Raw genomic sequence first — 23,526 nt, 5'->3', positions numbered from 1 at the left:
CAACAACATGCCGCTGCTGTTGTCAAAACACCGGACCTTCCAGGGTCCAGTTTTGAGACTTGAGTATAAATCCCAAGATTACTGAGCCTCTTAAAAAATATATTTAAAAGGCCACCTGTGTTTTATCCATTGGGATTGTGCAAAAGGAACTCTGCAGATACTCAGAGATACTATAAGGTTACCAGACGTCCCTGTTTCCCGGGAACAGTCCCCAGATTTACAAATCAGTCTCCATACAAAATCCATTGAAGTTGAAGAGTGTCCCCGGATTCATTGAAAAAAATCTGGTAACCTTACACTATGTGATTCTTATTATTCCAGCAACGTTCAGGGCCCAGCCTCGAGTGCCAAGCAGAAATCCTAGGCGAGGGAGCCCCCTTAAAAACCCCACTTGCTCTCTAGGTTTCCAGTTACCGTCTGAGAGCCAGTGTGGTGTAGTGGTTAAGAGCGGTAGTCTCGTAATCTGGTGAACCGGGTTCGATTCCCCGCTCCTCCACATGCAGCTGCTGGGTGACCTTGGGCCAGTCACACTTCTCTGCAGTCTCTCAGCCCCACTCACCTCACAGAGTGTTTGTTGTGGGGGAGGAAGGGAAAGGACATTGTTAGCCCCTTTGAGACTCCTTCGGGTAGTGATAAAGCGGGATATCAAATCCAAACTCTTCTTCTCCTCTTCTCTCTCTGCCTCATCGACCTCACAGGGAGGACGAAATGGGAGATGAAGTGCGGCCTATAAATTTAACATAAATAAATAAAAAAAATGAACACCACCTAGGGGAACCTGGTATATGAATAATTAAAACTAAAAATTCTTAATTCCACACCGTCTGGCCTTAAGGTGTCAATAAAAATCTGTTAAAATCTACCATTTCTGCTTTTAGTTAAGCATTTTTATTTATTTACTTGACGGGAGGGCAGCTGTCCCTACTGGCTACACCCATGCTTGAGCCTCTCTTAAACAGCCCCCCCCAAAAAAACCCCAACCCTCTTTTTTTATCCATTGGGGAGGGTGAAAGGCACTCTGCACGGGCTCAGAGGCCCTGCTTCATTCTCCACACCTTCCAGGGCCCAAAACTGAGTGCCCAGAATAAATCCCAGGAAACCCTTTAAAAATAAGCAAACAAGCAAGCAAGCAAACATAATTTTCGCCATTAGAGCCGGGAGCTCTCTGCACACGCTCAGAGGCCCTGCTTCATTATTATTACTCCACACCTTCCAGGACCCAGAAGAAATCCTAGGAAAGAGCCCCTTTTACAAACAAACAAACAAACAAACAAACAAACAAGGCGTGCGTGCGTTTTGGACCTTAGGGCGTGCCGCGCTCTGCACGCGCTCAGAGGCACGGCCAGCCAGGCGCCCTCTCCCTCGCGGGGAGAATCCGACCCCATTTTTATTTTTATTTAATAACAAGCAAACCAACCAACCAACCAACCAACCAGCAACAAGAAGAAGGCGCGCGTTTTTGCGCTTGGGGTTGGCCGCGCTCTGCACGCGCTCAGAGGCACGGCCAGCCAGGCGCCCCCCCCCCCCCCTCGCGGGGAGAATCCGACCCCATTTTTATTTTTTATTTCATAACAAGCAAGCAAGCAAACCAACCAACCAACACAACAAGAACAAGGCGCCCGTGCGTTTTTGCGCTTTGGTCTGGCCGCGCTCTGCGCGCGCTCAGAGGCACGGCTGCTCCGGCGCCTTTCCCCGTCGCTCTCGATGATCCACAGGCTCCGCTCCTCCCTCTCGGCCCCGGAGGAGGGGGAAGCGCAGGCGGGAGGGAGGGAAGGAGGGAAGGCGAAGCGAGAGCGCCTCTGCCCGCCTCCTCGGGGCTCCTCCTTCCTGGGGCCGCCCCGTCTCCCTCCACCCTGACCCGGAGCTCCGGCGAACTCCGGAGCCGACGGAAGGCGCCTCGGAGAAGCGGCGGAGACGCGCGCGCCGGAGCAGCAGGTCTGGATGCGGGCAGGGAGGGGGCTGGCGTGGGTGGGGGGGCTGGCGGGGGAGAGAGACGGAGGGTCCCCCCCCTCCCCGGGGAAAAGGGGCAGTGCCCAGGCAGCGCGCTCTGGAAGCGACAGCGCCCCAGGGCTGTGCATCAGCCGGCGTCGGCGCTCCCTCTCCAAACGCCAGCTGGGCATCAGCGTTGGCACAGCCCACAATGCTAGATCTGAAGCAAGGATTCGTGGGGGGGGGGGTTGGGGGAGGTGCGCCGCCGCTGCCTCCCATCTCTCCTCCATGGGCACATCTGGGTAGCGGGAGAAGGGGGCACGGCGATGGGCGCAGCAGACCCGGGCGGGGAAGGTTGTCAGAAGTGAGTCAAGACGAGGAGGAGGGTGGTTTTTTGGGGAGGGGGCATCGGGAATGGGGGGGGGCGCCCGGGGGCATGGGAGCCAACCTCAAGGCGCCGAGGTCCCTTGGCTCCCCCAGTAAAATATTTGAGGGGGGTGGGCTCAACAAAGTTGATGGGCATTGCCATTCGAATGGTGGGCAGGCGCCATGTCTTGTGATTATGCGGGGCACGGCTTACCTGGGCAAACACCCCCCCCCCGATATTTTAAGTTGGCACCCCTTCCAGGGGGTGTCTCTTGGCTGGTGGGCGATGCCGGCTCAGTGCCAAAGCTGAACTAGGACGAAAAAGGGGCGCTCGGTTTGGTAGAAATTGGGTAAGGGGCACCCAGAGGGCATCCAGACAGAGCGAGCGAAGGGCTGGAAGAGACCCCCCCCCACAAACACTCACAAAGGGCACCAGTGGCATCAGGTGGGCGCTGGGCAGCTTTGAGGCAAGAGGGCGGGTGTTGGTAGCGAATGGGCCTTAGTGTGGGGCGGGCACGGTTTAGGGCACACTCAGAGAGAGAGAGAGAAAAGGCCCCAATCGAGACTGGGAAGGGGCAGCTAGAGGCCATCAGGACCGCCCTCTGCCCTGGCACATAACGGCTTGTTCTCTGTGTGGGGAAGTTGGCAGTGCCAGAGCCGTGCGCGGGGAGGGAGGGAGGGAGGAAGAAGGCAGGCTGGATTTTGCTGTTCCAAGAGACTCAGCCTTGTGAGTGGTTGGCAGCGAGTCGGTTCGACAGTGCCCAGTTGGCAGGGTATCTTTTGGGGAGGGCAGGGGCTTGAAGCAGCCCGGCTCAGCCCTGGGGGCGAGGCCAGTGGGCAAAGAGGAGCAGGAGCCCCTAAACGTGGGGCAGGCTCTCCCCGTTATCCCGCCACGTGGAAGTTGAGAGACAACCGAGGCAGAAGGGATAATCGATGGGCCCAGGATTCGCCTGGCAGTGCCCGATTTGGGGGGCAAGCTACAGCAAGGCAAGGGCATGCCCGGTCGTGCCAAAGATACTGCTCTGGGGAAAGGGACACGTGGGTGGTGTTTGTGGGGGCCGGGAGAGCCTCTCCCCCCCCCCAGTTGGCGGGGCTGATTCGCCGGCAACAACCACAGTCGCCAACTTTCCCTTGCAGCTGGCCTTGCGGTGCCTGGAAAAAGAACTGGTCCAACTGCCAACCCAACAGGCTTCTGCCTGCCTAAGCTCGGCTCTCTTCTCCCTGCCTCTTCCCATTTGGCGGTGTTGCCAACTCTTTTTTTGGTGCCCCTTCGGCCCTCCCCCTACGCCTTTAAGAGCTGCCCGTGCTGCAAAAGGAGGGGAAGTGTGTGTGTGTGTCCGTCCCAACCTCGTTTCCTCTGTAACACATGTGCCACAAAAGGCGCAGGAGCAGGGGCCAGGAAATGAAGTTGGCAACCCTATAACGGGCGTTGCCAAACTGTTGAGCTCCGGTGCGCCGTTTTGGTTTTGATTTGTGTGTGTGTTTCTTTGAAAGGTTCTGTTGCGGCTTTCAGAAATCGCTGGGTCTCGATTCCTCGTGTTATTGATTATCTTATGTTATTGATCGTATCGCACAATTAGAGCCTATTGGATTATGTGGCTTTCTGATTGTGCTGCCGTACACTTTTAGAACAGGGGGACGTCATTAGTAGTAAAGGTAAAGGGACCCCTGACCACTAGGTCCAGTCGTGGCCGACTCTGGGGTTGCGGCGCTCATCTCGCTTTACTGGCCGAGGGAGCCGGCGTACAGCTTCCGGGGTCATGTGGCCAGCATGACGAAGCCGCTTCTGGCGAACCAGAGCAGCGCACGGAAACGCCATTTACCTTCCTGCCGGAGTGGTACCTATTTATCTACTTGCACTGGTGTGCTTTTGAACTGCTAGGTTGGCAGGAGCAGGGACCGAGCAACGGGAGCTCACCCTGTCGCGGGGATTCGAACCGCCAACCTTCTGATCGGCAAGTCCTAGGCTCTGTGGCTTGACCCACAGCGCCACCCGCATAACAGGCACTTTCGGCAGATCGAATCTTCATCATGCCCCCACCCCTTCCTTGCAAGGACTTCGGGGTAGTTTTTAAGTAGTTCTGCCTCCTTCGGAACCTGACCTGGATCACAACGGCCCTTTGAGGTAGGCTGAGCACAGATATATAACAAGGGGCCACCAACAAGAAGGCTTGGGGGATTTTTGGCAGGGAAGCGGTGACAGCACAGACGCTTTTAAAATCATGTTTTTTTTTGGAGAGGCCTTTCTCTCTCTCATAACACTAGAAGTGAAGCTCAGTGTTGCAAATATTCAGGACGGACAAACAAACAAAATCCTCCATCATGCAGAGTTAGACTATGGAACTCCCTGCCACAGTAGGCGGCGTGGCCATCAACTGGGGTGGCCTTGAAAGAAGATTGGGCAAATTCGAGGAGGAGGCCTATTGATGGCTGCTAGCCAGGGTGGCTCTGCTCTGCTTCCATGGCTGGAGACAGACAGATTTGGAAGGGGCTGCAGGGGGTCATCTAGTCCAACCCCCTGCAATGCAGGAATTCTTCACCCAACGCAGGACTCGAACCCAGGACCTTGAGATTGCGAGTCTCACGCTCTGCCCAGTGAGCAATAGGCACTAATGCCCATTGATGGAGGGGATCTTGCACTCGGATCCCGCTTGCCGGCTTCCCATCTGGATTGCCTCTGAGCAGCCGCAGAGTGCCTTTTGTCCTCTGCACCGCCACACACCTGGGATGATGAGGAAATCGTGCAGGTCATCAGGTAACCTTTCCAGGTAGCCTTGAACCCCCCACCTCTCTTCTTTGGAGAGGGGTGCGTGAGGGGTAACACTAAAACACCTGAATTCTTGACTGGATTCCTCCGCAAGATATTTAGCTGCTAGAGGTTCTTGCCACTTTCTCTCTGCCCTATACATAGAAATATGGGATAGATTCACTAATTCCCTTCTCCCATTTTAAAAAAAATGACCGGCTCTTTCCATATGAACCTACCCGCAGTGGCGTAGCGTGGGTTGTCAGCACCCGGGGCAAGGCAAGTAATTTGCGCCCCCTAACCCGTGGATTTGCGCCCCCTAACCCTAACCCCCAGATGTTGCGCCCGGTGCGGCCGGCCCCCCCTGCACCCCCCACGCAACGCCACTGCCTACCCGGACCCCGAGATCATCTTCTGAGGCCCTCCTTCGTGTACCTCCTCCTCAAGAGGTGCGGAGGGTGACAACACGAGAACGGGGCCTTCTCTGCAGTGGCTCCCTGTCTGTGGAACACTCTCCCCAGGGAAGTTCGCCTGGTGCCTTCATTATACACCTTTAGGCACCAGGCAAAAAGGTTCCTTTTTAACCAGGCCTTTGGTTGATATGTTTGACATCCTATACCCTTTAAAAATGTGGCTCTTTTCGTGTGTGTGTGTGTGTGTGTGTGTGTGTTATTGGGCGGTTGTTTTTATTCTGATTATATATATTGTGATCTTTTCTGTGAACCGCCCTGAGACCTCCGGGTATAGGTTGGTATATAAACTCAATTAATAATAATAATAATAATACCATTAATTTTTGTTAGGGCACAAGTCAAAGTCCATCCGTTAGGCCAGCCTTTCTCAACCTGTGGGTCCCCAGATGTTGTTGAACTATAATAATAATAATAATAATAATTTATTATTTATACCCCGCCCATCTGGCTGGGCCTCCCCAGCCACTCAGGGCGGCTTCCATAGAAACCAAAAATACACTAAAATATCACACGTTAAAAACTTCCCTGAACAGGGCTGCCTTCAGATGTCTTCTGAATGTCAGGTAGTTGTTTATCTCTTTGACATCTGGTGGGAGGGCGTTCCACAGGGCGGGCGCCACCACCGAGAAGGCCCTCTGCCTCGTTCCCTGTAGCTTTGCTTCTCGCAATGAGGGAACCGCCAGAAGGCCCTCAGCGCTGGACCTCAGCGTCCGGGCAGAACGATGGGGGTGGAGACGCTCCTTCAGGTCTACTGGACTACAACTCCCATCACCCCTAGCTAGCAAGGCCAGAGCTCAGGGATGATGGGAGTTGTAGTCCAACAACATCTGGAGACCCACAGCTTGAGAACCGCTGCGTTAGGCTGTATCTGACTTAACATACTCAGAGTAGGCTTTTGATTAACGTGCCTTAGGCTGGGCACATCTAAAGCATGCAAGGACCTCCTGGGAACTGTAGTTTGAGTGCTAGAATTCCCAGCACCAAACTTCAGTTACCAGTATTCTTTTTTTTTTTTTTTGCGGGGATGGGGGCAGAAATGTGCTTTATTATGGCGTCCGCGCAGCGCTTCGTCAGTGTCTGACTGGCAGAACTCATAAGGGTTTCAGCAAAGAGAGCTCCCCTCGTCGTCTGCTTATGCCTTATGAGGAACGGTCGAAGAGCTGGGTACTTTTAGCCCGGAGAAGAGGGGACCGAGAGGAGACAGAATCAAAAAGTGTAGAGGTGGAAGGGGAACCCAGCGGTCATCTAGTCCAACCCCCTGCAATGCGGGAATCTCCGCTCAAGCGTCCCTGATAGGTGACCACCCAGCTTAAAAACCTCCAACGAAGGAGAGCCCTTTTATCCTTTATTTTTTTCATTTCCCCAAAAATTTTATTAGTTTTCACAATATTGTAAACAAACAAACACACGAGACAAACAAACATAAATCATCGCCTTATTGAAAATTACAGTTAACTTTGTTAAGTGACTTCCTCGCTTCCCCTCGGTTGAATTTCATTGCATATCCTTTTAACGCTTTTCCAAATCCCAATTTTTATGAAATTTAACTTAAAACATTAACCTCCTTAGATCTTCACCTTATGGAATCAAACATATTAATTCATCACTTAACGTAAATAAAATCCTAAGCCCATGAGGTATCTGCAAGCTATTTTCAGTTAGTTTAACTTAACAAATTTAACTAAATAATCATTAAATTTATTCCACTCTTCCTGATACTCCTCCTCCTCCTGGTCGCGGACTCTTCCGGTTAGGTCGGCTAGCTCCGAAAAATCCACCATCTTCATCTGCCATTCTTCTATTGTTGGTAATTCTTGGGTTTTCCACTTTGTAGCTAACAAAATACGAGCAGCAAAATACGAGCCCTTTTAACTTTTAACCAGATCCTTTTAACTGGGGATCTCGCCAGGATTGTAACTCGGGACTTTCCGCACGCCGGGGATGCATTGCACTGCGGAACTGCAGTCCCAAACCAAGATTCCTCACGGTTCTGGAGCATTTAAAAACGGGATTGCAGGAAACTGTGACTTCTCGAGCCAGACCGTTGACTCATCGAGCTCAATATTGCCCACACGGACTGGCAGGAACTCTCTGGGGAATTACCCTGTCCTTTCTAGAGATGCCACAGTGGTTCAGACCTGGGAGAGTCTCTTCCTCGTAGTCACTGCTGTTTTCCTCACCGTCGTCTTCGTAGGCGGAAGTCAGTCTTCGACTCGCTGGGCTGAAATCGATGCCTCTACCTGCACCGAATCGCGATATGGCCTGGACTATATGGTCCAGGGATTTAAGTGTGGCTTGTTGATATTATCATCATCATCATCATCATCTATTTTTCGCTCCATAAGATGCACCAGACCATAAGACGCACCTAGTTTTTGGAGGAGGAAAACAAGAAAAAGATAGTCTGAATCTCAGAAGCCAGAACAGCAAGAGGGATCGCTGCGCAGTGAAAGCAGCAATCCCTCTTGCTGTTCTGGCTTCTGGGATAGCTGCGCAGCCTGCATTCGCTCCATAAGACGCACAAACATTTCCCCTTACTTTTTAGGAGGGAAAAAGTCAGTCTTATAGAGCAAAAAATACGGTATTATTATTATTATTTTGAAATGAAATTACGAGGTGCTCATGAAAAGCAAAGATTATTGTCTGTTATAGGTAAAGGTAAAGGGACCCCTGACCATTAGGTCCAGTCATGGCTGACTCTGGGGTTGCAGTGCTCATCTCGCTTTACTGGCCGAGGGAGCCGGCGTACGGCTTCCGGATCATGTGGCCAGCAGGACTAAGCCGCTTCTGGCGAACCAGAGCAGCGCACGGAAACGCCGTTTACCTTCCTGCCAGAGCGGTACCTATTTATCTACTTGCGCTTTGACGGGCTTCCGAACTGCTAGGTTGGCAGGAGCAGGGACCGAGCAACGGGAGCTCACCCCGTCATTGCGGGGATTCGAACTGCCGACCTTCTGATCGGCAAGTCCTAGGCTCTGTGGTTTAACCTACAGCGCCACCCGCGTCCCAATTGTCTGTGATAAATGGAGTTAAATGTATGTCAAAGAGGCACACACCTTTGGCAATTTAATGGGCTGTTACCTAACTCACTGTGCATCACACATTTGTATCTCATAGGCTGATCAGGGTAGCCAAACCTCAAGCAGCTTGAGTTGCCTTCTCTGAGTCAGCACCTCCTGGTGTGACCCAGTATCGTCCTCAAGGATGGGGACAATGAAGTCTCATCAGAATGGAGCCTTGGCAAGGGGTTGTTGTTGTTGTTTAGTCGTTTAGTTGTGTCCGACTCTTTGTGACCCCCTGGACCAGAGCACGCCAGGCCCTCCTGTCTTCCACTGCCTCCCGCAGTTTGGTCAAACTCATGCTGGTAGCTTCGAGAACACTGTCCCACCATCTCGTCCTCTGTCGTCCCCTTCTCCTTGTGCCCTCCATCTTTCCCAACATCAGGGTCTTTTCCAGGGAGTCTTCTCTTCTCCTGAGGTGGCCAAAGTCTTGGAGCCTCAGCTTCAGGATCTGTCCTTCCAGTGAGCACTCAGGGCTGATTTCCTTCAGAATGGAGAGGTTTGATCTTCTTGCAGTCCATGGGACTCTCAAGAGTCTCCTCCAGCACCAAATTCAGAAGCATCCATTCTTTGGCGATCAGCCTTCTTTATGGTCCAGCTCTCACTTCCATACATCACTACTGGGAAAACCATAGCTTTAACTATACAGACCTTTGTCGGCAAGGTGATGTTTCTGCTTTTTAAGATCCTGTCTAGGTTTGTCATTGCTTTTCTCCCAAGAAGCAGGCGTCTTTTAATTTCGTGGCTGGGTCTTGGGTTTGAGTCCCACTCTGGGCAAGAGATTCCTGCATACAAGCGGGTTAGATTAGATGATTCTTGGGGTCTCTTCCAACTCTGCAGTTCTATAATAATCGAGCCAGAAAAATCGGGAATGTGGACAGCCCCAAAGTGAGAGATGGGCTCTCAAAGTGCTGCAAAGTGCCAAAGATTTCAGACCTTCCAAGCGTCCTTATTTTCCAGGGACAGTCCCGGATTTACAGATAATAATAACATTTATTTTCCCCACACATCAGGCTGGGTTTCCCCAGCCGCTGTGGGTGGCTCCCAACAGAATATTAAAAACACGATAAAACGTCAAACATTAAAAGCTTCCCTCAACAGGGCTGCCTTCAGATGTCTTCTAAAAGTCAGATAGTGGTTTATTTCCTTGACATCTGATGGGAGGGCGTTCCACAGGGAGGGAGCCACCACCGGGAAGGCCCTCTGCCTGGTTCCCTGTAACCTCGCTTCTTGCAGGGAGGGAATGGCCAGAAGACCCTCGGAGCTGGACCTCAGTGTCCGGGCTGGACGATGGGGGTGGAGACGCTCCTTCAGGTATACTGGACCGAGGCCGTTAAGGGCTTTCAATTTCTGTGGCGTCCCCCTTTCCCTTGTGCTTATTTTCCTTAATGGTTCATCCAGCCGGGCCTTCATGGCTAGCAGCCATTGACGGAGTGCGCACTCAGTGCCTTTGCAGACTTATCACTGGGGAATCTGGCAGCCAGGAGAAAATTTTGGACCTTGTGGGCTTTTGTGCTGACCCAGCGGCTCTTGGGTTCTTATGATCAGTGAATGCTCTGACTCAGAAGAAGAAACTTCCCTATATTCCAGAATCGCAGTCAGTGCATTCTCCCCAGATGACTCACTCTAATTGCACATTTCATACCCTAAAATCCTTCTTGGATTAGAATAGGGACGTCCTATTCCATAACAGATGCGGGTGGCGCTGTGGGTTAAACCACAGAGCCTAGGACTTGCCGATCAGAAGGTCGGCGGTTCGAATCCCCGTGAAGGGGTGAGCTCCCGTTGCTTCATCCCTGCTCCTGCCAACCTAGCAGTTCGAAAGCACGTCAAAGTGCAAGTAGATTAATAGGTACCGCTCCGGTGGGAAGATAAACGGCATTTCCGTGCACTGCTCTGGTTCGTCAGAAGTGGCTTAGTCATGCTGGCCACATGACCCAGAAAAACTGTCTGCGGTCAAACGTCGGCTCCCTCCGCCAGTAAAGCGAGATGAGCGCCGCAACCCCAGAGTCGGCCATGACTGGACTTAACTGTCAGGGGTCTTTTACCTTTACCTTTATTTGATAATAATAATAATATTTATACACCCCCTCATATGACTGGGTTGCCCCAGGCAACTTAAAACTTAAAGGTAAAGGGACCCCTGACCATCACATCCAGTCGTGGACAACTCTGGGGTTGCAGCTCTCATCTCGCTTTACTGGCGGAGGGAGCCGGCGTACAGCTTCCAGGTCATGTGGCCAGCAAGTAAAGCCACTTCTGGCGAACCAGAGCAGCGCACGGAAACGCTGTTTACCTTCCCGCCGGAGCGGTGCCTATTTATCTCCTTGCACTTTGAGGTGCTTTTGAACTGCTAGGTTGGCAGAAGCAGGGACCGAGCAACAGGAGCTCACCCTGTCATTGCGAGGTTTTGAACCACCAACCTTCTGATCGGAAGTCCTAGGCTCTGTGGTTTAACCCACAGCGCCACCCGCGTCCCTTCCTTTACCTTTACCTTTATTCAACAACAACAACAACAATAATTATATTCCCCTCATCCGACTGGGTTGCCCCAGACACCCTGGGCAGCTCCCAAAATATATAAAAACTTAATAAAACATTAATTTAAAAACTTCCCCATACAGGGCTGCCTTCAGATGTCTTCTAAAGGTTGTATAGTTACATCTTGGGGCTCACCTACCTGCGTACCCTCCCAACATTTCTCTGAGGAAACCAGGGAAAGCAAGATGCTCTTGGATCAAATTAGAAAGTGGGACGGCTTCTGTTAACCCAGGGCTGCCCCTGGAAAATTAGGGACCCTTGGAGGACCTGCGGCACTTGATTCGAACTCGCGCCTTCCGGCTTCTTGAACCTTGCAAAGGTGTGGGAATGTTCACCGCGGTCCCTCGGTGATGCGCGAGGGGCGTGCCCTCTGCATATGCCCAGAGGCTACCTCTTCTACCCTCCCTCTCTGTGGTGTTGCAGCAAGCAGTGGGACGCGTGCCGAGAATATAATCCGAGCACTCCCTCTGTCATTACTTCTGCATCTTCTTCCCCGGAACAGGTTCCAGCTTGTTGCCCTATTCTCTTTTTTTAAAATGTTTTATTCAGAGGTCCTTTAGATGCAAGAGAACACTGTGTGGCGATGTGCAGATAAACCCACTCCTTCTGTGCTGCTTTATTCATGTGCTTAAAGCTACAATTTCCCACTGATCTCCGTGGAGCTTATTTCTGTGCGCACAAACGGTGCAGTGTGAAACGCTCCCGCTCCACCCACTAGGCCTCACTGCAGTGCTCGCATAGGGAAATTTCTATTAGCCCGAGGGCTGTTCTTCCTCCGAGGCCTCTTTCCAGCGGCCACATGCTAGCGGCGGGCGGATCAAAAGTGTGAGGAACAACGAACGAAACGTTTGCCCTAAAAAAAGGATCCTGGGTTTATCAAGTTCTTTCAGGAGCTCACAACACCTCCGCTGTTTTGAGATGTGTTTCTGTGTTGAGCAAGGCAGTTTTGCATGCCGAGAACAAGAACACGAAGAAACCGAGGAGGAGGGTGAATTATAAACGCCAACACCTCGAAAGATTCTATCAATGGTGTCTCTGAGAAATTTCACACATCACTTGGGAGGACAGGCGAACGAATGCCGGAAGAAGCACAGATCGCTAGTGTGGAAGCGACGATTCTTCAACCTCAACTTCATTGGACCAGTCATGTTGTGCCGATGCCTGATTTTCATCTTCCGAAGCAACTACCGTATTTTTCGCTCTATAAGATGCACCAGACCACAAGATGCACCTAGTTTTTGGAGGAGGAAAACAAGAAAAAAAATATTCTGAATCTCAGAAGCCGGAACAGCAAGAGGGATCGCTGCGCAGTGAAAGCAGCAATCCCTCTTGCTGTTCTGGCTTCTGGGATAGCTGCGCAGCCTGCATTCGCTCCATAAGACGCACACACATTTCCCCTTACTTTTTAGGAGGGGAAAAGTGAGTCTTATAGAGCAAAAAATACGGTACTTTATTCCCAATTTAGGAACGGAAAGCGTAATGCTGGTGGCCAACAAAGGAGGTTTAAAGACACCCTCAAAACAAATCTTTAAAAGATAGTATAAACACTGATAACTGGGGAACACTGGCCTGCGAGCGCACCAGTTGGAGAACAGCCTTTGCCAAAGGTGTCATAGACTTTGAAGACACTCGAACTCAGGACGCAAGGGAGAAACGTGCTAAGAGGAAGGCATGCTTGGCAAACCCTCACCGGGATCAACTCCCGCCCAGAAACCAATGTCCCCACTGTGGAAGGACGTGAGGATCCAGAATCGGCCTCCACAGTCACTTACAGACTCATTGTTAAAACCGTGTTTACAAAAGACGATCTTACTCAGCTAGGAAGGATTGCCAAAGATAAGAGATATTTATCCCTTGCCTCATGCTTCTGGGTTGTAGCAATTTAAAATCCACCATTTAAAGCTGATTGCCATCACAGGGAGAAGGCACATCTTGTATATCGTTGGTGTCGCAAGCCAGAGTTAAGACGCGAAAGAAGCCATCTGATTCAGTTTCCCCAGCCACTCTGTCTGGGTGGCTACCAACAGATATATAAACACAATGAAACAATAAACATTAAATAAACTATACAGGGCTGCCTTCAGATGTCTTCTAAAGGTCCTCTTTCTATACTGTATAAAATAAAATGAGACCAAATGGAATCAAATACCCACCTCGCCTTCAAGGGCAGCCCCACGTAAATTTCATTGCAGTAGCACAGTCTGGAAGCTGCCTGAGAATGAGTCCTAAAGTGTCTGGAGGCGGTTGGAGGATGGATGGCGGCTAACAGATTGAGGTTGAATCCTGACAAGACAGAAGCTCTGTTCAGGGCGGACAGGGGGCGGGCAGGTGTGGAGGACTCCCTGGTCCTGAATGGGGTCACTGTGCCCCTGAAGGACCAGGTGCGCAGCCTGGGAGTCATTTTGGACTCACAGCTGTCCATGGAGAAGCAGCTCAATTCTGTGTCCAGGGCAGCTGTCTACCAGGTCCATCTGGTACGCAGGATGAGACCCTATCTGCCTGCGGACTGTCTCGCCAGAGTGGTGCATGTTCTGGTTATCTCCCACTTGGACTACTGCAATGTGCTCTACGTGGGGCTACCTTTGAAGGTGACCCGGAAACTACAACTACAACAACCTAGACTGGTGACTAGGAGTGGCCACCAAGGCCATATAACACTGGTCCTGAAAGACCTTCATTGGCTCCCAGGACGTTTCCGAGCACAATTCAAAGTCTCGGTGCTGACCTTGAAAGCCCAAAACGGTCTCTGCAAAGTATCTCTGAAGGAGCGTCTCCATCCCCATTGTCCAGCCTGGACACTGAGGTCCAGCTCAGAGGGCCTTCTGGCGGTTCCCTCCCTGAGAGAAGTGAGGTTACAGGGAACCAGGCAGAGGGCCTTCTCGGTGGTGGTGCCCACCCTGTGTCAAGGAAATAAACAACTACCTGACTTTTAGAAGACATCTGAGGGCAGCCCTGTTTAGAGAAGTTTTTAATATTTAATGTTTTGTTGTGGTTTAATATCCTGTTGGAAGCCACCCAGAGTGGCTGGGGAGACCCAGCCAGATGGGCGGAGTATAAGTAATAACATTATTATTATTATTATTATTATTATTATTATTATTATTATTATTAGGGCCGTAGATGGAAGTAAGGACTCCTAAAGCCACACACAGAGGCCACTTGAGCCTTGAAGCCCTGCTGCAACTCCTATTATTCCTTAAAAACAAAGGAACAGCATGGCCAGAATATCAGACAAAGGAACAGCCGCTGATCTAATATTTAGACAGCGGCGAAAATGTACACAAGATTCCCGGCACTGTGAGCCGGCCGCAATTGAGCCAGGGGGGTTGCGTACAGAGCCACCACCAGGAAAGGAGAAGATTTTGTTGTTTATTTCAGTATTATTTCCCACTGGGCAAGATGAGAGGCCGGTTCTCGTTTCCACTTGCTGATAAGGAAGCACTTTGGATTCCGAAGACTTAGGAGGGGCAAGGGGAGAAGGAAAGGGGGAAAGATAAACATAAACCTCGAGAAACATAAACCTCCATCATTTCTCCGTGGAAAATAGGGACATCCTATTTAATAATCGGGATGCGGGTGGCGCTGTGGGTTAAACCACAGAGCCTAGGACTTGCCGATCAGAAGGTCGGCGGTTCGAATCCCCGCAATGACGGGGTGAGCTCCCGTTGCTCGGTCCCTGCTCCTGCCCACCTAGCAGTTCGAAAGCACGTCAAAGTGCAAGTAGATAAATAGGTACCACTCCGGCGGGAAGGTAAACGGCGTTTCCTATTGTTGCTCTGGTTCGCCAGAAGCGGCTTAGTCCTGCTGGCCACATGACCCAGAAGCTGTACGCCGGCTCCCTCGGCCAATAAAGCGAGATGAGCGCCGCAACCCCAGAGTCGGCCACGACTGGATCTAATGGTCAGGGGTCCCTTTACCTTTTACTGTAATACCTAATTACAGTAATACATAATACCTATCTGAGTGGGTTGCCCCAGCCACTCTGGGAAGCTTCCAGCATAAATTAAAACATAATAAACCTTTAAAAGCTTCCCTGTGCAGGGAGGCCTTCAGATGTCTTCTAAAGGTCGTGGATTTCCTTATCTCCTTGGCTCAGGGCTCGCATAACTCCATCCTCTTCAGCATTCCTCCGATGAAAATAGAGACGTCCTAAGGAAAAGCAGGACATTCCAGGATCAGATCAGAAACCGGGACGGCTTCTATAAATCCTGGACTGTCCCAGGAAAATAAGCTCATTTGGAGGGTTTGAGAGTGGAGATGCTCCTTCAGGTATCCTGGGCCAAGGCTGTTTAGGGCTTTCAAGGTCAGCACCAACACTTTGAATTGTGCTCAGAAACATACTGGGAGCCAATGTAGGTCTTTCAGGACCGGTGTTATATGGTCCCAGCGGCCGCTCCCGGTCACCAGTCCAGCAGCCGCATTCTGGATTAGCTGTCGTTTCCAGGTCACCTTCCAAGGTAGCCCCACGTGTAGAGCGCATGGCAGTAGTTCAAGCGGGAGACAACCAGGGCATGGACCACTCTGGAGAGACCGTCTGCGGGCAGGGAGGGTCTCATCCTGCGTACCAGATGGAGCTGGTAAACACCTGCCCTGGACACAGAATTGACCTGCGCCTCCACGAGGACAGAGGATGCCGAAAAGAAAATACGGATAGCGCCTGCCTGATTTGCAGTGGCAGGTAGTTCCCAAGGTGCATACACTATTGGAGACAGCCTCCTGGAGTCTTGTAGGATTGTGTTCTTAAGCCTTAAGTCAGGGATGGCTCCTGGGGAAAGCAAAGGAGATTTCCATGTTGTTGTTGTTTTTTCCTGCAAAGGTGTTTAATTATTATTTGGGTGACGCCTTTATTACAGAAAACCTCAGTGTCCGGGCAGAACGATGGAGGTGGAGACACTCCTTCAAGTATACTGGACCGAGGCCGTTTAGGTATTTAAAGGTCAACACCAACACTTTGAATTGTGCTCGGAAACGTACTGGGAGCTAGTGTAGGTCTTTCAAGACCGGTGTTATATGGTCTCGGCGGCCACTCCCAGTTACCAGTCTAGCTGTCGCATTCTGGATTAGTTGCAGTTTCTGCGTCACCTTCAAAGGTAGCCCCACGTAGAGCGCATGGCAGTAGTCCAAGCGGGAGATAACCAGGGCATGGACCACTCTGGCCAGACAGTCTGCAGGCAGGGAGGGTCTCAGCTGAGATTGGTTGTCCATAATGTCGCTTCCTGGCTTTCCATGGCCCAACGACGAATGACGTCTTTCACACTAGTAACCCTTCTCTCGCGCGCGTTGCCCAGCAAAGGGATTTAGTTCCAGTGTTGTCTTTGGCAAAGGGTTGTCTTTCCCATCGCTTTCGACCGCCCAGCTCAAGCCCTGCATCAGCATTCATGCACCCGTCTCCATTTCCATTCCAGAGTTCGGCTCGGCAGGATGTGTGCATGCCCGGGTATGTGCTGTCCTTTCCTGTCGAGGAAGGGAAACCAGGAAAAGAACGCCAATCATCTCTCTCTCTCTCTTTCTCCAGCTCCATCCCTTCTCTTCCTCCTCCCACAAGGATGCGAGGATAGGATAGGCCGAGAGGGGGTGGGTCTTGTGATCTGAGCAGCCCAGGACCTCCAGACACACTTCCCAGGCTTGCACCCTGGAGACAAGGCACATTCCACCATCTCTCGAGACAGATGGACAGGGCCCATAGCTGTCAACCGTCCCTTATTTGGTGGGAAAGTCCCTTATCCCAGCGCTGTGTCTCACTGCTGTCCCTTATTGATGATGTCCCTTAAATTTCCCGGGTTTCAAAAGAAGCAGCTCCTCTCCCTCCCTCCCTGCCGGCCAGGGAGGAGGGAGGCTCCAATGTGTTGCTTGGCTGCATTGCTCACCCAATAAGGAGTCTAAGAACGACTGGGGGGTGGAGCTTGCATGCCTTGGGCCAATCAAATCGGCCGCGTTGCCTGGGGACTCGCCTTTGCTCAGCACTTCCCAGCGGAGAGGTGACGGTGGTTTTCCTTGCTGCATCCCCTTTGCCGGGTTGCTGCGCTGTGGGAACCACCGCTTGAGGCTTCGTTTGGCTGCTGGCTGGGCTTTCTGCCTTTGGCTCGGAGGGGCTCAGAAGTTGAACATACCTGTGCTGGGAAAAGGGCTGCTGATCCCTTATTTTCGAGGCTGCTGGTCCCTTATTTTCAAATCTGTAAGTTGACAGCTATGACAGGGCCGTCTTAAGCATATCCTGCGCCGTGGTGCAAAGATCCTTCTGGCAACACTTTCCCAGAGTTGTCAACCTTTTTTTTTAGGGCTAGAGGAGGTGGACAGCAGCTGGAGGGCGGCTCCTCCGGCGGGGAGGAGGCGGAGGCTGGATGCGGTGCTTCCTGGCTCAGCTGGCCTCTCCGTGCTGCGGTGGCCATGGTAGGCAGCACGCCGAGCGAGCGAGAGCACGTGCGCTGCTCCCACCGAGCATCGGCTCGGTTTTTCCCCTTTTAGCCTTCTGGTGTCTGCAGACTAAAAGGGAAAAAACTGAGCCGACACTCAGAGGGAACGGCGCACACACCCTCGCTCACTCAGCGCACTCGTCTGGTTTCCCCGGACTCTCGCCTGGTGCCCTCCAGAATTTGGGGCCCTGGCGCCCTGCGCCACTAGCCTCTATGGGTAAGACAGTTTTACATATGGATTGCAACAACAACAAAAAATTCTGCCCTGGCGGGAGGTCAACTCTGGTGCTGCTAACACAGCAGTTCGACTTTGCCCTCGGCAGCAGGAGGATGCCAACAGCAACTTGTTGTTGTTGTTGAGTCGTTTAGTCGTGTCCGACTCTTCGTGACCCCCTGGACCAGAGCACGCCAGGCACTCCTGTCTTCCACTGCCTCCTGCAGTTTGGGCAAACTCATGCTGGTAGCTTCGAGAACACTGTCCCACCATCTCGTCCTCTGCCGTCCCCTTCTCCTTGTGCCCTCCATCTTTCCCAACACCAGGGTCTTTTCCAGGGAGTCTTCTCTTCTCCTGAGGTGGCCAAAGTCTTGGAGCCTCAGCTTCAGGATCTGTCCTTCCAGTGAGCACTCAGGGCTGATTTCCTTCAGAATGGAGAGGTTTGATCTTCTTGCAGTCCATGGGACTCTCAAGAGTCTCCTCCAGCACCAGAATTCAAAAGCATCCATTCTTCGGCGATCAGCCTTCTTGATGGTCCAGCTCTCACTTCCATACATCACTACTGGGGAAACCATAGCTTTTACTATACGGACCTTTGTTGACAAGGTGATGTCTGCTTTTTAAGATATTGTCTAGGGGCATTGTTTTCAGCAGGTCTTCTCTAAGTAGGATTCAGCCCGGAAGGAATGTGGTTGCATTGCTTGGAAGCAACTCACGTTTGTTTCGATCGCGGAGACTCTCCTGGCAAGTGGAAGGATAACACATTAACTCTGGTCTACACTGCGTTTGAGGGGATCAAGTCTCTACTCAGAACAGTACATTAAGCAGAAACCACAATGCGGAGATACAAAGATGGTCAAGTTCAGGGAGCCAGGAGTTGTTGATACAAAGAGCAGCCCAGAAGCAGCCAAGTAATGCCAGACCTCAAATCAGGATTCAGAGCTTGGAATATAATAATAATAATATAATAATAATTTATTATTTATACCCCACCCATCTGGCTGGGCTTCCCCAAAATATTAAACAAAATATTAAAATACAGTAAGGCATCAAACATTAAAAGCTTCCCTAAACAGAGGTCTTCTAAAAGTCAGATAGTTCTTTATCTCCTTGACATCTGGTGGGAGGGTGTTCCACAGGGTGGGTGCCACCACCGAGAAGGCCCTCTGAATGGTCCCCTGCAACCTCGCTTCTTGCAGGGAGGGAACTGCCAGAAGGTCCTCGGATCTGGACCTCAGTGTCCAGGCTGGACGATGGAGGTGGAGACGCTCCTTCAGGGATACTGGGCCGTTTAGGGCTTTCAAGGTCAGCACCAAGACTTTGAATTGTGCTCGGAAATGTCCTGGGAGCCAAAGTAGGTCTTTCAGGACTGGTGTAATATGGGTTTGAGGCTCGCCTTGCGTGGTTTAGCCAGCCAGTCAAAGCTGTTCCTGGGATGGCTGCTGTCACATGCTGACAGCTTGTAGGAGCCACAGGTGAGAGCTGAGTGCAGGATGGGGGCCAAAGGTGCGCAAACTACCCCACAAGGAGCATGATGTGCCCCCCAACAGAGGTTCTGCCCTCCCCTAACACTCCACACACACCCTGTTAATAATGTCTAATTCAGGCTTCCTCAACCTCGGCTCTCCAGATGTTTTTGGCCTACAATTCCCATGATCCCTAGCTAACAGGACCAGTGGTCAGGGATGCTGGGAACTGTAGTCTCAAAACATCTGAAGGGCCGAGGCTGAGGAAGCCTGGACTAATTGGTCTGCTCCGACCATGAGTTCTTCAACTACAACCCTCTATGTGCAACAGCTGGCACATGTTGTTGTTTAGTCGTTAGTCGTGTCCGACTCTTGGTGACCCCCTGGACCAGATCACGCCAGTCCCTCCTGTCTTCCACTGCCTCCCGCAGTTTGGTCAAACTCATGCTGGTAGCTTCGAGAACACTGTCCCACCATCTCGTCCTCTGCCGTCCCCTTCTCCTTGTGCCCTCCATCTTTCCCAACATCAGGGTCTTTTCCAGGGAGTCTTCTCTTCTCATGAGGTGGCCAAAGTATTGGAGCCTCAGCTTCAGGATCTGTCCTTCCAGTGAGCACTCAGGGCTGATTTCCTTCAGAATGGAGAGGTTTGATCTTCTTGCAGTCCATGGGACTCTCAAGAGTCTCCTCCAGCACCAGAATTCAAAAGCACCCATTCTTCAGCCATCAGCCTTCTTTATGGTCCAGCTCTCACTTCCATACATCACTACTGGGAAAACCATAGCTTGAACTAGATGGACCTTTGTTGGCAAGGTGATGTCTGTTTTTAATCTTGCAAACCGGCCCCCTTAGCTCAGCCGGTAGAACTCAAGACTCAATCTCAGGCTCGCGGGTTCGGACCCCACGTTGGGCAAAAGATTCCTGCATTTCAAGGGTTTGGGCTTGGCGCTTCCAGCTCTGGGATAAATAAAAGAACCTGTGTGAATGAAATCAAACGATGCTCTCTAACATGGAATTTCCCTTTTTCACAGCTTCCGCGCATGGCGTCGGGATCTTCCCCCCGAGCAAAAGAATAGGATCCACCTGCAAATTAGAGCTTGCGCACACACATCAATTCTGTTTATGGAGATCCCTTTGATCACACATAAACACAGTGCCCAGACCTTTAGGATGACTAGTTTATATTTTTTCCCTTGGTTCCCTAAGGTGCTGGGAGCGTGCTTTTAAAATTCCGTCCAGCCTGGTTGGGCAGCAAAATTAAATATTAAGCATTAAATGGTGATCTTTAAAATGCTGGTTTCTCTGTCTCTCGTTCCCCATTAGCAGATCAGGACAATGAGTGTTTGAGGCCCCCGCAAAGTTAAATTCTAAACTCCTGGCTCAAAATGTTCTTGCCCAGATTTCGCTTGCAACCTTTTTTTAAAAAATAAATGTTCTCATTACTTTGATCCTCAGACTATACAATTTGTTCTTTGAGGGTTATGATAAGGCTAAATCTTTGGACACAGCCTATAATGGATGGCAAGGATAACTTTATCCCCAGGTTTCACATCTGTTGAGAGAGAGAGAGAGAGAGAGAGAGAGAGAGAGGTACATATATATCGTTTTATATTCCCTATTGAATTATTATTTTTCTAAAAACCACATAAACACAAGTGCACGGTGTAAGATAAGGCACAAAAAAGAGGGGGGGGGAGAAATAGGACAGTGTAAGAAAACAAAACAGAACAACAGAAAAGCTGTATGCATTACCAAAAATAATATTATTGCAGTTCAACAAACCTTAACCTAATAGGGTATTTATAAAAAGGAATTCCAAATACCGTTGACTTTGTGCATGGCAAGTCTGTGTTTGCACGCAACTTGTCCATTAGCGAGTTTGAACGTATCTTCAGTCGTTAAAGAAAGCCACATATTATTATTATTATTTTCTTGTTCATACTACATCTTTTTGCTGTAGTAAGGTCTCAGAGAATCCATTGATATCGTCCCTTTGTTAGATTCCATGTCTTGGGCACGTAGAATTCAAAAGGATTATTTCCCCCTGCAAATTTCAGATTATTCCGTACAGTCTAGTGAATTATTATTATTATTATTATTATTATTATTATTATTATTATTATTATTATTATTATTTCTGTTCATACTGCAACTTTTTGCCAAAGTAATGGCTCAGAGAATCCATTGATATTGTCCCTTTGTTAGATTCCATGTCTTGGGCCCGTAGAATTCAAAAGGATTGTTTTCCTCTGCAAAATTCAGATGATTCCGTACAGTCTAGTGAATTATTATTATTCTTCCTAACCGCTCGGCGGCGAAACTTTCTGCGCAGGTTCAGGGACAGGAAATCCCCTTTCACACTTAACGGAGGAGACCCGCTTCCGAGCTTCGCTTTTGAGCAGACAGATCTCGTTCTGCAAAAACATCTGTGCCAAGAATGCAAAGTTACGTAACTTCCAGAGGAGCTGGAGAAAATGAAGTGGAATGGAGGGTTGGCAGAGTATCAGGGGACAGACAACCAGTGGTCTAAGGGAACAGGACTAGGCCTCGGACTGGGGCCGCCTCTCTGTGCGATATGAACGAGATTTTCTCGGTGAGAAACTCCCCAACTAAGCCAAGCAGAGGGAGAAGGAGGAGGACGACGTTGGCAATGCCTGGTTAATGGGTTTTAAACTGCCCCATTCGTAAGACCCTAAGGTAAAGGTAAAGGGACCCCTGACCATTAGGTCCAGTCATGGCCAACTCTGGGGTTGCGGCGCTCATCTCGCTTTACTGGCTGAGGGACCGGCGTACAGCTTCCAGATCATGTGGCCAGCAGGACTAAGCCGCTTCTGGCGAACCAGAGCAGCGCATGGAAACGCCGTTTACCTTCCCGCCGGAGTGGTACCTATTTATCTACTTGCACTGGCATGCTTTCGAACTGCTAGGTTGGCAGGAGCAGGGACCGAGCAACGGGCGCTCACCCAGTCCCGGGGATTCGAACTGCCGACCTTCTGATCGACAAGTCCTAGGCTCTGTGGTTTAACCCACAGCGCCACCTGCATCCCTTCGTAGGACCCTAGAATGGCTGAATTGAAAGAGCGATCCTCCCCAGGTCATCTAGTCCAAACCCCCCAATGTAGGAATCTTCTTTTGCCCAGTGTGGAACTTGAACCCTCAATGCTAAGATTTCATAGATGATCCAATTGTAGAGTTGGAAGGGACCACAAGGGACATCTGGACCGCTTTGGTTAGAGCGTGGTGCTGATGATGCCAAGGTTGCAGGTTTGATCCCCGTCTGGGGCATTGCTGCACATTCCTGCCTTCCAGGGGGGTTGGACTAGATGGTGTCTAGGGTCCCTTCCAACTCTACAGTTCTGTGATTCTACGATTCTCCTTCCAAGCCTTAATTGCAACAATTCTCCCGAGATTCTCGCGGGTCGCCGCAGAGCCAAGCGCTCCCGATTCTCTGTTTGCGATCTGCGTCCGAAATGTTGTTTGTTATTTCTTCCTTTTATTGCATTGCGGAAACGTTTGCCGGCGTCCAAAAGCCAGCTTGCAATTATCATTGCGTTTAATATACGACAGGAGGGGCTGAGAGAGAGAAAAAAAGTCTCTGCCTTCGTTTTGTTTTTCAAAGGGATGGCGATTCTAGGATTCTATAAAAGCAGGTCTCGTTTTTTGCGTCGCTGTAACTCGCTCCTTGATCTTATCGTGAAGCATAGCTATGAGATAGAGCAAACGTTTTCAGAAGGGGGCCAGTCCACTGTCCCTCAGAACTTATGGGGGCCACACTATCTTTTTTGGGGGGGAAATGAACGAATTCCTATGCCCCCAAATTACCCAGAGATGCATTTTAAATAAAAGCACACTTTCTACTCATGTAAAAACACGCTGATTCCCAGACCATCCGTGGGTTGGATTTAGAAGCTGATTGGGCCAGATCCGGCCTCCAGACCTTAGTTTACCTACCCATGAGATAAGGTAAAGGTAAAGGGACCCCTGACCATTAGGTCCGTTTGTGCCCGACTCTGGGGTTGTGGCGCTCATCTTGCTTTACTGGCTGAGGGAGCCGGCGTACAGCTTCCGGGTCATGTGGCCAGCAGGACTAAGCCGCTTCTGGCGAACCAGAGCAGCACACGGATACGCCGTTTACCTTCCTGCTCACCCCATCGCGGGGATTCGAACCGCTGACCTTCTGATCGGCAAGTCCTAGGCTCTGTGGTTTAACCCACAGCACCACCCGCATCCCACCCATGAGATAGAGGGGCTGAAATTGGCCGCCACGGCCATTATTTCCAATGGATTTACTCTGAGTAGGATTTAGTTGGAGGCAACCACCG

The 23,526-nt window shown here is 50.7% G+C and overlaps 1 protein-coding gene across 3 annotated transcripts in view; it reads left to right on the top strand.

The window, feature by feature from the left end:
* Positions 1 to 23,526, top strand: part of CERS4 (ceramide synthase 4) — a 95,520-nt gene that overhangs the window by 17,397 nt on the left and 54,597 nt on the right. The window contains exon 1 of one of the 3 annotated variants that reach the window (XM_083484011.1): positions 1,308 to 1,935. The exons of 1 other annotated variant lie outside the window; for it this stretch is intronic. Coding sequence is in view for 1 of the 2 variants with exons in the window: in XM_083484010.1 (XP_083340136.1) it covers positions 2,256 to 2,293 (38 nt within the window). In the remaining variant the exon portion in view is untranslated. Of the gene's footprint in view, positions 1 to 1,307; positions 1,936 to 2,204; positions 2,294 to 23,526 lie in introns of those variants that run through there. One more of the 3 variants, XM_083484010.1, reaches the window with a different exon arrangement.

This window comes from Podarcis liolepis, assembly GCF_965112155.1.
Source record: "Podarcis liolepis genome assembly, chromosome: 18".
Classification (NCBI taxonomy): Eukaryota; Metazoa; Chordata; class Lepidosauria; order Squamata; family Lacertidae; genus Podarcis; species Podarcis liolepis.
This window is presented reverse-complemented; position numbering and strand designations above follow the sequence as displayed.